At 33.1% G+C, this 13,664-nt stretch overlaps 3 protein-coding genes across 3 annotated transcripts in view; 2 read left to right on the top strand and 1 right to left on the bottom strand.

The window, feature by feature from the left end:
- LOC117110695 (cadherin-23-like) overlaps window positions 1–13,664 on the bottom strand; it is a gene marked incomplete at its 5' end in the record, with an annotated part of 48,020 nt that overhangs the window by 23,918 nt on the left and 10,438 nt on the right. The window contains 16 exons of the mRNA XM_033253454.1: window positions 256–497; window positions 612–714; window positions 917–1,016; window positions 1,375–1,499; window positions 1,833–1,960; window positions 2,050–2,155; window positions 2,316–2,570; window positions 2,778–3,029; window positions 3,134–3,383; window positions 4,324–4,547; window positions 4,906–5,055; window positions 5,925–6,104; window positions 6,426–6,617; window positions 6,826–6,951; window positions 7,499–7,603; window positions 7,872–8,048. Of these exons, the coding sequence (XP_033109345.1) occupies window positions 256–497; window positions 612–714; window positions 917–1,016; window positions 1,375–1,499; window positions 1,833–1,960; window positions 2,050–2,155; window positions 2,316–2,570; window positions 2,778–3,029; window positions 3,134–3,383; window positions 4,324–4,547; window positions 4,906–5,055; window positions 5,925–6,104; window positions 6,426–6,617; window positions 6,826–6,951; window positions 7,499–7,603; window positions 7,872–8,048 (2,715 nt within the window). The remainder of the gene's footprint in view (window positions 1–255; window positions 498–611; window positions 715–916; window positions 1,017–1,374; window positions 1,500–1,832; window positions 1,961–2,049; window positions 2,156–2,315; window positions 2,571–2,777; window positions 3,030–3,133; window positions 3,384–4,323; window positions 4,548–4,905; window positions 5,056–5,924; window positions 6,105–6,425; window positions 6,618–6,825; window positions 6,952–7,498; window positions 7,604–7,871; window positions 8,049–13,664) is intronic.
- Window positions 8,454–12,607, top strand: LOC117110692 (zinc finger CCHC domain-containing protein 24-like). Its single transcript, XM_033253452.1, has 3 exons — window positions 8,454–8,530; window positions 8,849–9,010; window positions 9,653–12,607. The coding sequence occupies exons 1-3, from the start codon at window positions 8,519–8,521 to the stop codon at window positions 9,749–9,751; spliced, it is 273 nt and encodes a 90-aa protein (XP_033109343.1). The 5' UTR covers window positions 8,454–8,518; the 3' UTR covers window positions 9,752–12,607.
- LOC117110690 (zinc finger CCHC domain-containing protein 24-like) overlaps window positions 13,034–13,664 on the top strand; it is a 2,012-nt gene continuing 1,381 nt past the window's right edge. The window contains exons 1-2 of the mRNA XM_033253450.1: window positions 13,034–13,133; window positions 13,347–13,499. Of these exons, the coding sequence (XP_033109341.1) occupies window positions 13,125–13,133; window positions 13,347–13,499 (162 nt within the window). The 5' untranslated portion in view covers window positions 13,034–13,124. The remainder of the gene's footprint in view (window positions 13,134–13,346; window positions 13,500–13,664) is intronic.

The following is a 13,664-nucleotide window of genomic DNA, read 5'->3' as shown; positions in this document are numbered from 1 at the left end:
ATGAGTAAACTGTTTTTTAAATTTCTACATGGGCTTTGAACAAAGAGGACCAGACTTAAATGAATCTTCTAGTTGTAGTTGTCATCATTATCATCATCACCATCAAAATCGAAAACATTCCTGCAACTCTGTGATGTACGGAGAACCTCAGGAAATTTGTCTGGCATGAAAGCACTCACGTTATCATCATCACCACCATTAAATACATCTTCGTAACTATCATTTCTAAATTACTTATAATATAATTTACCATACCTGCAAAAGTAGCCCTGGAGAGCTTCCATCAGTAACATTAACAGAATAGGTATCTTGTATCCATATAGGGTCATTATCATTGGCATCCAGAACCATAATTCTAACAGTGGTCTCTGAGCTTAAACTAGGCTGGCCTAGGTCCTCAGCTCTGATAGTTAACACATGTGAAGGGCTTGTTTCCCGATCCAGCGGTTGAGCAAGGGTCAACACACCCCTGGATTGGGTCAGTAGAGTAAACAACCCTGGAAATATAGACAGATTAATGATTTTAAATTTTATACAAAAGCCTTAGAAAACAAATACATTATATCAATGACTAATATTGTATATATATATATCAATTAATTTATACTCACCATTTTCATTGCCAGAAATAATTGAATACTGTATTTCAGCATTCACTGTAGAGTCTGCATCCGTAGCTGAAACATCACCAATAACATCACCTGGCACTTCATTCTGTATCAAAAAATATGTATCATGTTAATGGTCATATATTAATCATTGAAAAACACATAGTCATGCTTATGAACAGTAATTCAAGCTATTAAAAATTTATAATAAAACCACGCAGTACTTACAATGTATAATGAAAATATGATATAATTCATTAATTAACAACTTATTCATATTCTCGAATGTTTAATGAGAAAAATTTTACCTCAGACACTTGGAAGTTGTACACTTCTTTTGTGAACACTGGTGCATTATCATTGACATCTTGTAGAAACACTTCCACAATAGCAGTTGCTGCACCGGTACTGATAATGAAAACAAAGGTGAATTAAATCTAGAATCATATGACTAAATTTGAATAATTATATATGAGTGATAATGATGGCAAACTACAGTTGAGTGGGAATAAGCATTCTATTTGATTCTTAGACACTTCTTATACCAGCTACTCTCATGGCAATTCAGTTTATGACTCAGAGCCATATTTATATTTAAATTAAAAATCTGATTGGTTAACTGGTAGAAATGCTATCTTTTCCCATGATTTCATGGCTTTTAAAGAAAATTAAAAATTTTAAATATTTAATTATATTTTTATGTTGAAATATGTAAGTTTTAATTTGTATATAATATGAAATTATATAATCAAGTTTATATACATACGCAGGTGGAACTGGAGAAGTTCTGGCTTCTGCAAGAATAATTAGTGTAAATGAACCAGTAGTCTCAAAATCCAGATTTCCAGTGGTTGATATATTTCCAAGCAATGGATCAATAGTAAAGAAGCCCTATAGAAAAAATTCAGAGGGTTTGGTTAACACCATAATTATCTAAAACATAAATAATGTAATTAATGCGTTGAATCCCAATGTTCAATCAATCGGCAAGCCGATTAAACAGGTACAAAGCGTTGGGTACAAGCATTGTTGAATGCCAGGATATTGGGGCTAACAACCCTTCAAACATTTTTGCATGTTATACTTTTCTACACCTAATATTTCCACATTTTGTTTTTGCAGAAGGTTCTTGGACTGTACATCAAAGGAAAGATAATGTTCCATAAACATTTTCACTTTTACAGTAACATTGATAATAAACAAATATAATAAGTGAACTCATACATTGTCATTGCCACTAATGATTGAGTATGTCACATCTGTGTTGTTGAGTTGGTCCCTATCAGTTGTGCTGACCATGGCAACTAGATGTCCTACTGTCGCATTTTCAGGTACATATGCCGTGATTTTGTCTGTGGAATAAAAGACAATAGGTTAGAATCATCATTATTATTACACTCATGATTATAATTATTAAAACTCAATGATACGTTTTACTTACTGTCAACAAAAACTGGGTCATTATCATTAACATCTGTAATTCTAATGGTAACCATAGCGCTAGATGACATCTGGCTTAAACCTTGTCCTCCATCCATGGCCACAACCTATTACAAAAGTGAGTAGAATTTTAAAATATATTATATTTTATCCTATTTGTATACATAAATCAATAATAAAATTGTAAATTATCTGCATGAATCTATATAACATAATTTTAATAAATTTTATTTTTTACAAAAAATGTCAGGTGTTTTATTGTCTTGCCTCAAATTCAATTGTCTCAGTTCCATCATCAGCTTCAAGGGTTGCTATGGTAGAAACACTGCCGGAGACAGCATTCACTGTAAAGTAGCTGTTAGGTGGCTTTAGTGAGTAAAGGATGGAGGGTGAGCCGTAAATAGAAGAGCCATCACTATCTGTTGCAGACACGGTCAGCACTTCGTCTCCATTTGCAAAGTTTTCTGGGATTGTTGCTTCATAGCTGGGTTGTTTAAATACTGGTGCATTATCATTTTTATCCTTAAAACAAAAGCAATTTGATATTATGAATAATTCATCCTTTTATCAGCAACAATTCAAGTAGTGGCAATCTGACTCAAGAAAAAACAATAGAGCAAATAGACCTAAAGAAAACAAAAACAATTAAGTATATGGCTAGTATATACCTGATTATAAAATATATACCTTTAATGGTATAACATACAGTATTTCAAATGCTAGACTTACTATGACATGAATGTTGAGAGTGGCTGAGTCTCTTAGTCCTTCAGAATCCTCAGCAACAACAGTTATTGCCAGTGGATTACTCATAATAGTTTCAAAGTCCAATGTTTGTGTAGTGTAGATGTATCCACTCCCTAGTGAGGCCATTATAATGAAGTTGTCAAAGGTTGTAGATGTTGCAGTTGTGCCATTCGGGAATGTTTTTAGGAAAAAGTAGTTTACTAGGTTGTTGGATGACAAATCAGGATCATCTGCCTAAAAATCATATAAATACAATAAATATAATCAACTTTAAATAATGTTATCTAGAGCTTAATGAATATTTGTAAGACGACTAAGTTACTGAAAATATAACTCACTCGAACAGTTGTTATTTCTCGTCCGACGCTGTACATCTCGTTCTCCTCAACATATGCCTCATATATCTCTCTTGTAAATTGCGGGGCATTGTCATTCACATCCGTCACGTATACTGTGACACTTGTATCCGCAGTTCTTGGAGGAACGCCCCCATCGGAAGCAGTTACTGTTAGAACATGATTTTTTGATTCTTCATAGTTGAGTGGTTGTGCCACAGAGATTTCACCAGTACCAGAATTAATTGCAAATCTGAAAGATATTGCAAAGATGTTATGTGGATGGCCTAATATGAAACATTTCCACAATGATTAATACTGGGCATGGTAAGTTTAATTATGGTGATAATAGGTATGGTGTGTATATCCCTTGTTTCTTAACTACTGTACAACAAGTGCTGGGAACCAAGGTGGCCAAGGCCTGTAATATAGTTGTGGTCAGTGTAGATGTAAAGAGTATTAGGTGTACTGAATTTAGGTATGGTGAATATATGGTGAGAGTAGGTATGGTAGTGTTGGTAGAGGATGTGTAGGTGAAGTTAAGTATAGGTATGGTGAGTATAGGTACTCCATTTACTTATTTTATTTATTTGTTCTTTACCCTGGGTTTCCTCTTCAGTAACATATTACTGTTCTCCCAGAGGGCCCAGTACACATAAAACATTAAAATTTGAATATTTACAAACCATTAAAAAAAGTCAGTCATAATTAAAATAAAAAAAGCCATCACCACAACAACTTTCATTTCCACAACAAACATCACTAACCACAATCAAAAACAAAAACAGTCAAAAAATTTAAATGTAAAAAAAAAACACAAATTATTCATGTTCATTGACCCCCATGGACAGAGTTCCAAATTCTGCTTCCATGAATACAAACCGCCTCCTTCCAGATTCAGTTCTAGAAGGTGGCAGAGCAAAACATCCAGCAGAGCTTGATCTAGTGTTGTGGTTATGAACTCTGTCCAATGGTGTAAACACGTCATTAAGATATATGGGAAGTCTGCCATTCAAACATTTTTTAACCAAATTAAGTGTATGTTTTTCTCTCCTTTCGGGGAGAATTGGCCATCTGGGACTTTGGTGTAAGTTACCAACGTATAAAGTTGATTGAGGGTTCTCGTGTTGATGTACAATGAGTATCGATGAAGTGATTATAAGAGTGGTGAGATAGTGATGAAGTTATTATACCTGTCTGACCCACTTAAGGTATAAGTAATTTGCCCGAGTGACCCTAGATCATTGTCAGCAGCGATAACTTGTATGACTGGGCTACCAACAGCAACATTCTCTTGTAAATTAGCAATGTAGGGTACAGGAGGGAAGATTGGTGCATTATCATTTTCATTAATGACATTGATCATTACTGTGGCTTCACTACTTAATTCTGTGTTAGTCGTGTCCACTGCAACGATCTGTAACATAGAAAAGATCAATTCAAAACTTTAAATTACAAAGGTTATTCTAATATTTATGTTCTTAATAAAAGTAAGTTGATAGTTAATGCTACCAAATGCTTTATTTTTTATTAGTATAAACTGATAATCTTGTAAATATTTAAGTATCAAAATCAAGATAATATCCTTTCACAGCTAAAAATAAAGGTTAAATATCATAATTCAGAAATATGATCATCATTCAAATTTAGCAAAAAAACTTAAAGCCAAGTGTTCAAGTGAAATGGTGATGGATGGCAATTTTAACTAAACAAAAACATCATGATAATTTGGAGTATAAAATTTCTTTTATCATATAACATCACAAAGTACTTACTTGAAGTGAGTATGAGGTGCTACTCTCATAATCAAGGGACTGTAGGAGGGTGAGGTTAACCTCTGTACTGCCACTAGCCTGCAATGGTGTAATGCTAAAAAGCTCTGAGTGGTTGCCTTGTAATCTTAATGAGAAATCAGCATTTGTGCCCTGAAGAAGAATCAAATAAAATAACAGAAAAAATCTTGGTATCAAGCACTCCACTGGGTCATATAATTAAAAGGTATTAATCTTTATCATGCCCTATAATGTAGCTAGTTGTTGTTGTTCACTAAAATGAATTAAATCAGTTTACACACAAGAATGTCAAATTATTATACAACATATTAGGTACATACATAGCTTGTGAATGATAGTAAAGTACTTTAATGCAATCCAATCTTTTAAATGGCATCACAAGCGTGGGCTGACTAGAGCGTCCTCAGGCTTTAGACACCCCTGACCAAAATATATATAAAAACATTTCTAAAAAATGTTTAACACGTTGGCTGCCAAAGACGAGTATACTCGCCCACAGGGTGTTGCTGAGGGCGCCAGGAACGAGTATACTCGTCGAAAACGGGGGAACATTCTAGCGTTTGTAACTTCTTTATTATACCATGGAGGTATTCATTATAATACCTCCATGGGCATAGTGAGTAAAAAGTTCTGTCACAGTGCCATCGATGAGTATACCCCCTAACATTTTCCCGCCAATTTATTAGACACGTCATTTTGATGATATATGACTAGATAAAATTTCAAACTGTATGTTTGTACATGTAAACTTGTTTTGGCACATGGGAAGGAACCGTAAAAAAAGGTCTGGCAGTCAACGTGTTAAAACATGTGCCCCCACCATTGCCCATCCCCACGATGTCTGCATGATGCCACTGGTCCTTGTTCAAAGCCAGTTTGTCCTGTCCCTAACCAATGTCATTAGCTCTTTGAAATTATTGACATGATGCACTGTATTAGATCACCATATATTATTTTGTTGTAACAGTGAATATCATAATTTCACTTAATAATGCACTTACCATATCAGCATCACTGACTAGGATCTGTAGAGGGAGCTGTTGTCCTTGCTGGGCACTTTCTGATATAGAAACATCATATTGTGGTTGGCCGAATATTGGAGCTTGGTCACTTACATCCTCAACCATAATGGAAAAAATAGTGCTAACATTAGCTCCCCCACTGCTGCCAAGTTCAGTAGCCTAGAATGAAAATGTAGCAATTAAATGACAGAAATTAAGCTGAAAGTACTGTAATGCATTGTGAACTGCATGGTTATCCTCTACTGACTTTACTACAAAATACTGCACAGTATATATTATTTGTATCCGACACATAGTAATCAGTTTTATGTCTGTTGGGTATTGTTTGTATGACACACAAGTGTAGCCTATGCAATGCTGTGTATGCCAATATAAGGGAGTGTAAAATATGTATAGTCGTGTAGAACTTTGCATTTTATAACTTTTCTATTTCAAACAGAATAATAATTATTTAAAAATAAAATTGAACAATATATTTACCATGACTGTGAGTTGTACAATGCCAGAGAAGCCTTCCATATCCCTATCAATAACGCTGTTTACTGTTACATTGCCAGTAGCAGGATTGATATAGAAAAAGCCTGCTTCGTTACCACCAACTATGCTATAACTGATTACATTTGGTACACCAGTATCTTGGTCAATCGCACTTACTGTTGTCACAATGGTACCCTAAAAAAAACAAGCATTAGAAAATTAAAGCATTTGGTTCAAAACAAAAAATCTTTGATTCTGAAGTCCAGTAAGACGTTGTATAGTGATACACAAGCTAATTGTGATAGCTACACCTTAAATTACACATGGAGAAACAATCAAACAAATTCTGCATCAAGCATTCTATAAAATATTTAAATCGATACCCTTTCATTCATGTACTTACAATTGGAGCATTTTCTTGTACAGTTGAAGTATATGGTGTATTCACAAAAACAGGAAGCGAGTCTTGAACATCCTGAACCTCTAATATGAAGTCAGTGGTGTTTTCAAGACGTGGTGATCCTAAGTCCTATATTAATATAAACAATTGGAACACCAGTTGGTTCATATCCAGGTAAGTATTCACTAAAGAGACCTTCTAATTAGCATGGTATATGTATTTATGGCTCTTCCGACACAGGCCTATCCTTAGGAAGTTGCTTTCTTCTTTCTCCATCACCAAAATGAACAATGCTACTTAGATTGATAATTTGTTACTTAAATTGTACATTACCATTTTATATTTTGTAGTATTATTTTTCCTTATATTTTTAAAGTGAAGCTGATATTTTTGTTATAAACATTTCATTTGAATTAAATTTTCTTGTATAATTGTAATATTATGCAAATAGATATTTTTGTTATAAACATTTCATTTGAATTAAATTTTCCTGTATAATTGTAATATTATGCAAATATATAGAACTTTAGGAATAACTGATTCATAAAAGCTTTGTAGTACATCTAATGATAGTCATTTATTTCTATTAAAAATATCACACAACATTGAAGAAATGACTGACTTGCATACAATCATCCAACTCAAAAAATTAAGCCATTCCCAAGCAATAACTTACAAAAGCTTGAACTGTAAACTGGTACGTTTTGGTGACCTCATGGTTCAGTTGCTGCTTAAGGAGAACTCTGCCTGAAGTCAGGTTAACAGAAATAATAGTTGTATTCTGAAAAAAGAAAATGATAAGAGAAAATTATTTGAATGATCTGAATTGGACATAAGGGGCAATGCTTGCATAGCATCAAATTTCAAATATGATATTCTCTACTACATATTTCATTTCATTCTAATTTTAAAATTTTCATGTCTTCCAACAGCATTAACACTAATTAAGATATATAATCAAAATATGATCAGTACAGTGCACTATTAATAAGAGTAAATAAGTTAAAATTATAACAATAAACATCAATAAATGTCTATAAAGTCGTTACCTCTAGGAGTTGGTATTCAGCACCTTGAATCCCTGTGTCAGGATCTGTGGTTGAGATAGTTGTGATGAGATAGTCAATGGGTGCATCCTCAGGCACTTGGAATCTGTATGGCGTGTTTACAAACTGAGGAGCATTGTCGTTCACATCTGTGACTAGAATAAAGGAAGGGTATTCAACCTACAAAATAAAAAAAAAACATATTAATGCAGAAATTATTTATAGTATTTAAATTTGACACTTATACAATGTTTTTGCCAAAGGCACTTGAAAATAAGAAGCGGGAGAAAGACTATTGTGGAAAAAATGTGATTTTAAGAATTTTTTTAGACAACAACAGGATTGTTTGCTTGATGAATTTAACCCGGAAGACTTGGAAAATATACCGTCAACAATCAGAAAGCATGTGAAGCTTACGCATTAGTGCACACAGAGTGTCGATAGCAACTATTGTCTAAAAAAATGTAAATATCATAAAAAATGTCTTTTGTTTGCAACAGTTTGGAAATTCCCAACATACAAACTGGTAATTTGATGATACAATATAAAATGTTGCGTTTCTCTGTAAGTGTTCAGAATCGACTGACAAGCCTTCAACAGAGGACAATCTGAAACCCTTTTACCTTCACTACTCTACTAATATCAACAACATGGCTACTAAGGTAAAGTAAGCTCAAATGAATTAATAATATATAGTTGCATTTTCTTAAAAGTAGAAAAGGTAGCTGTGTTAATCTAGATGATTAACAGTAAATTAAAGACTAACAGCACTTTTCAGACAAGCACATTTTATTATTGCGTGAGCTTTCAACCATGCAGTGGTCTTCATCAGGTGAATGTCATTCACCTGATATATTTACTTTACTATTTACTTATGAGAACTTCAATTTACTGTTGTTAATTAGAATGGAAAAAGTCTGTAGTCTAAATTATATTAACTATCAAACTTTTGACACCATGATTTTCAAATTTTAAAACAGAAAAAGAAAGTCAAAACTGTAGTTGATGACCAGAAGCCGAAGCGTGTATTTGGAGATTTCCAATGTTCAAAATGTAATCGGACTTGGTCAAGTGCTAACACTTGGACTGGCATGCGCCAGAAATGCAAGATATGCAAGATTTATGTTTCCCCTCATAAAACGGTAACATGGATTTTATTCACTTTCATCTAAATAGTAGGAATATTTTTCTTTGAAGAAACCAAGTAGATTTTGGTGAAACTTACCGATGTTTCAAAGATTTTATTTTTATTTGATCTGATTTATTTGTCTTTCATTTCTGAATACAACAATAGAACATACAAATTTCATAACTATTTATAAATCTGAATAGTTTTTTTTTTTTTTTTTTTTTTTAATCACTTTTATTTACCATTTATTAATAGACCTATACACATTCAAATTTCTACAAAATTGAATTGAATAAAAGGTAACAAAAACCCAGACTTGTCATACTAACAAACATGCAGGGGTACCACAACGCAGGAACTACACAAACAAAAAACAAAGAAACAACGTAAAACAAATAATAAAAACAAAAGTAATTATGTATTTACTTTTATATGTACTATAAAGCTCATGTCTAAATTATCAAGATTCTTATTTCATTTTAAATGTTTCATTTACTATTCAAACTATGTACTGTACTATGTTAATGTTACATTATAAAGGTATGTCTAGCTAGCTGGGAAAGTAAATTTATGAGCTATTCTCTTGAAATATAAACAATATATTAAAGGAAGAATTAAATATAGTCGCTAAGTTTATCTTTGATTTTTCCCTTAGAATCCGCTAAGACGAGGTAACACAGATTACAATAAAGAAAAGCATCCTGAGGAGCTGTGTGAGATGTGCATAAAGCTTCGTCATTCCTGTAAAAACTGAATCAAATGCAGCAACAGACTGACTGTGCAACTAATTAATTGTTAACACTGCTTCAACTTAGATATAGAACAGCACAGGTTTTTGGTTTATTGGGTTTTCCATGTTGAAAAATAGTTGAATAGATTGATTATTTATTGTGATTACATAAAAAAACATTAATTTTAAAATGAAAATTTAGACTAACTATAATTATTATTTAGAGTGGAGTTTTAACAAGGTGCCAAATTCAACCACTTTAATGATCTTTTCTTTAAATACAAAAATGATATCAAGGCTACCTGGAGTACTATAAATTCTCTTATCAGAAGAAGCCCTAAAGATCAGCCAGATACCTATTTTGATTGCAATGGTGACCTTACCAATGACCCAGACAAAATTCAAGCACATTCAACAAATACTTTGTTGAAATTGGCCCTTCACTATCTAACAATATCCCCAATGCGACATTTCTTTTAAAGAATTCCTACCCAACCCTACACGAAATTCGTTATTTCTTACCCCTGTAGGCATTAATGAGGTGGCCACTGTTCTTAATTCTTTTAAAAACAACAAGTCACCTGGTATCGACGGTTTTCATACCAAAGTAATAAAACATGTTTCGGATTTAATTTCTATCCCCTTATCTCATATATTTAATCTTTCAATCTCTAAAGGTGTTTTTCCAAACAGAATGAAGCAAGCCTGTGTAACTCCCATTTTCAAATCTGGACTAAAATCCGATATTTCTAATTATCGTCCCATATCAATACTCTCTGTTTTCTCAAAAGCCTTAGAAAAAATCATTTATGACAGAACAATAAACTTTATTTCAAAATATAATATCCTTTACAATAAACAATTCGGATTTAGGAAAGGATACAATGCCCCTATGGCCCTTATTGATCTTGCCAACAAAATCGTTGATGCATTTGAAAACAGGCAATTTGCTATCGGAAATTTTATAGACCTTTCTAAGGCTTTTGATACGATCAATCATAACATTCTCTTATACAAATTAGCTCATTATGGAATACGCGGCCCAGCCCTAGATCTTTTCCAGAGTTACCTTTCAAATCGCAGTCAATGTACCAAATATTTTAACTCCATTTCTAATTCCCTTCCCATTACTTGCGGTGTTCCTCAGGGGTCTTTGTTAGGTCCATTACTTTTTATTTTATATATTAATGATATACATTCGTCCTCTAATCTTCTTTCTTTTTTTATGTACGCAGATGACACTACTATTTTTTATGCTAACAAAAACATTCAAGCTTTATGTGACACTGTTAATGCCATCCTTATTTGCCTGTCTAAATATTTTTCTACCAACAAACTTTTAATAAATCACAATAAATGTAACTTCATTCTGTTTCGAAGCCCCCAGATGTCAAAATTTCATGACCTTTCACCCTTAAAAGTCTATATCGATAATCATGCCATTCCAAATGTTCAACATACCAAATTTCTAGGGTCTATCTTGACTGTGGTCTAACATGGAAGAAACAGATAAACGAAATTGAAAATAAAGTCTCCAAAAGCCTTGGTATCATTTTTAGATTATCCTCATTTGTTCTCCTCAATGTACTACGTTTACTGTATTGCTCGCTAATTCTTCCTTATCTGAGCTACCGCAACATTGTATGGGTTAATACCTACCCCTCAAACTTAAATAAACTTCACATTATTCAAAAAAAGGCTATCAGGATTATATCTGGCGCTCCACCGCGGTCTCATTACTCTAGGTTATTTTCAAATTTAAATTTACTGAAACTCCCTGATATAAATTCTCTCCAACAAAGTATTTTTGTGTATGCATCCTCTCACTCCATTTTACCAAAGTATTTCTGTGATATCTTCAAACCTAATTCCTCTTCCTCAATTACTGTACTTGAGGTAGATATGATGTATACATTCCCAATCATAAGACTAACTATTTTCAACATAATATTAGATTTACTGGCCCTAAATTATGGAATTCTCTACCTCCCTTAGTTGTCGATTCCATTAATAAAAAGTCATTTGCTATCCAGCTCAAGAAACACATTATTTCTAATTATTAATATAGTCTACTCCCATATTATCCTTTTTTGCACTAATTAATGTTCGGTGTTTCGGTCCAATTTGAACTGTTGCTTTCTTCGTTTGCGTGTCTTCTTCATCCTGTTTTGTCCTTGTCCTTTCAATTTTCTGTTTGTTTTTCGTGTCTCCCTTTTATTTCAGGCTGACCCGTCACAAAATTTTCTTCCTGGGTCTTTGCCTTTTTCCTTTTCTCTTGAATTTGATATGATCTTGTCTTATTTGTATCAATTGAAAAGGAATTAAATAAATGTTACTTTGAATGAATGAATAGATTAAAAGGATTATTAAACCATATGTTCTATATGTATGATCATGTAATTTCAAAATAATCAGATAAACTATGAGGTAATCTATAAAAAATAAATTTAGAGACACATAATTTATGAAGTTTAGATATATCTAATATTTTAAGTGAATAAAACAGTGGTGCTGAATGTGCTCTAAAATCAGCAAATGTAATGCACCACACACACATTTTTTGTGTAACTAAAACAGGCTTCAAATAAGATTCATAAGTATTACCCCATACCTCAATGCCGTAAGTTAGATGTGGCTGAATAAAAGCATTATAAAGCATAGTAGTGTGCCCTCAGGGATACAGTGCCGATTCAAGACCACCCTTGGGACCTAAAAAATTTGGGGTGGTCTACGTGTTGGTCACCAATTAGAGGGCTAGCTTTGTGATAAAAGGTTGTATATTGTTATTTGGGTCATCCCCTGCTTCATTATGTGACTGCGAATGCCCATCTACTCTTCCCTAATGTTGTTAAAGTGATAAAGTCAATAAATCTATTAAAACATGCAGAAACTGTAGAGTGTCTTTTTTAATGTGTACAAGATTACTTGTATCATCGATCATTTTGTGGAAGATTTAGCAGCAGCAAGAATACATCAGGAACAATTTACTGTTGACAATACAATGAGATACAACATAAAAGGTGCAAAACATATTTAATTAAGAAATATGATAATCAAAAATTCAACAATCATTTAATCACCATCAGCACTATCAAACACATTTTTTTGCATCTTTGCATAAAAGTTCTAGCATGTAATCTCATCAACATTTCTAAGAAAACACTTACTATGATAAACTGTTCAGGTGTGTTATTATTGATCAACACTTTGATAAATTAAATGTCAACACTTAATTGTTAGAGGCAACCCATTCATATGAATTGGAAATTCCAAAAATACTGTATACTGGATTTTCCCACTTGAACTATATAAATACGTAATAATTATAAGTTGTGGCATAGATACACAAAACTCGGTGTACAACATTATATAGCTGAAGATAACCAAGCAAGCAAATATGTCTCAGGTATGTACAACTACAGTATAAGATGGATCGGCAGTAATGCCCAGGATGATTTAGAAAATAGTAGGGGATACAATTCAGCTGCACAATTAACTTGCATGTTTATACTATTCCTACAAAAGTAGCCTATATACACTACTAAAATAACAGTACCATATAATAAATATGCAATATCATAGTTTAAATTGTAATAATCATGTATGATTTTCTGATTAGGGCAAGGGTTTAACTCCATATCAAGGCAAGAAGCGTGTGTTTGGTGAATTTCGTTGCCCAAAATGCAATCGTATGTGGATGAGTGGAAATAGTTGGGCTGATTTTGGCCAGGAATGTCAGACTTGCAAGGTTAATGTCTACCCTTACTCACAGGTGAGTCAGCTTCTTTGAACATTTACCATGGCTCCCATGTCACGTCCGTGTGTTGCACAACAAAAGGGTATTAAGGCATTATTTTTAAGCTTATTAATAGTACTTTATCAAAATTGTGACGCATACACGTTAAAAGAATGAAGGGAACTCCGATTCTACCGAACG

Source organism: Anneissia japonica, unplaced genomic scaffold (genome assembly GCF_011630105.1).
Source record: "Anneissia japonica isolate Jap-2015-1 unplaced genomic scaffold, ASM1163010v1 scaffold16806_len104710_cov188, whole genome shotgun sequence".
Taxonomy (NCBI): Eukaryota; Metazoa; Echinodermata; class Crinoidea; order Comatulida; family Comatulidae; genus Anneissia; species Anneissia japonica.
This window is presented reverse-complemented; position numbering and strand designations above follow the sequence as displayed.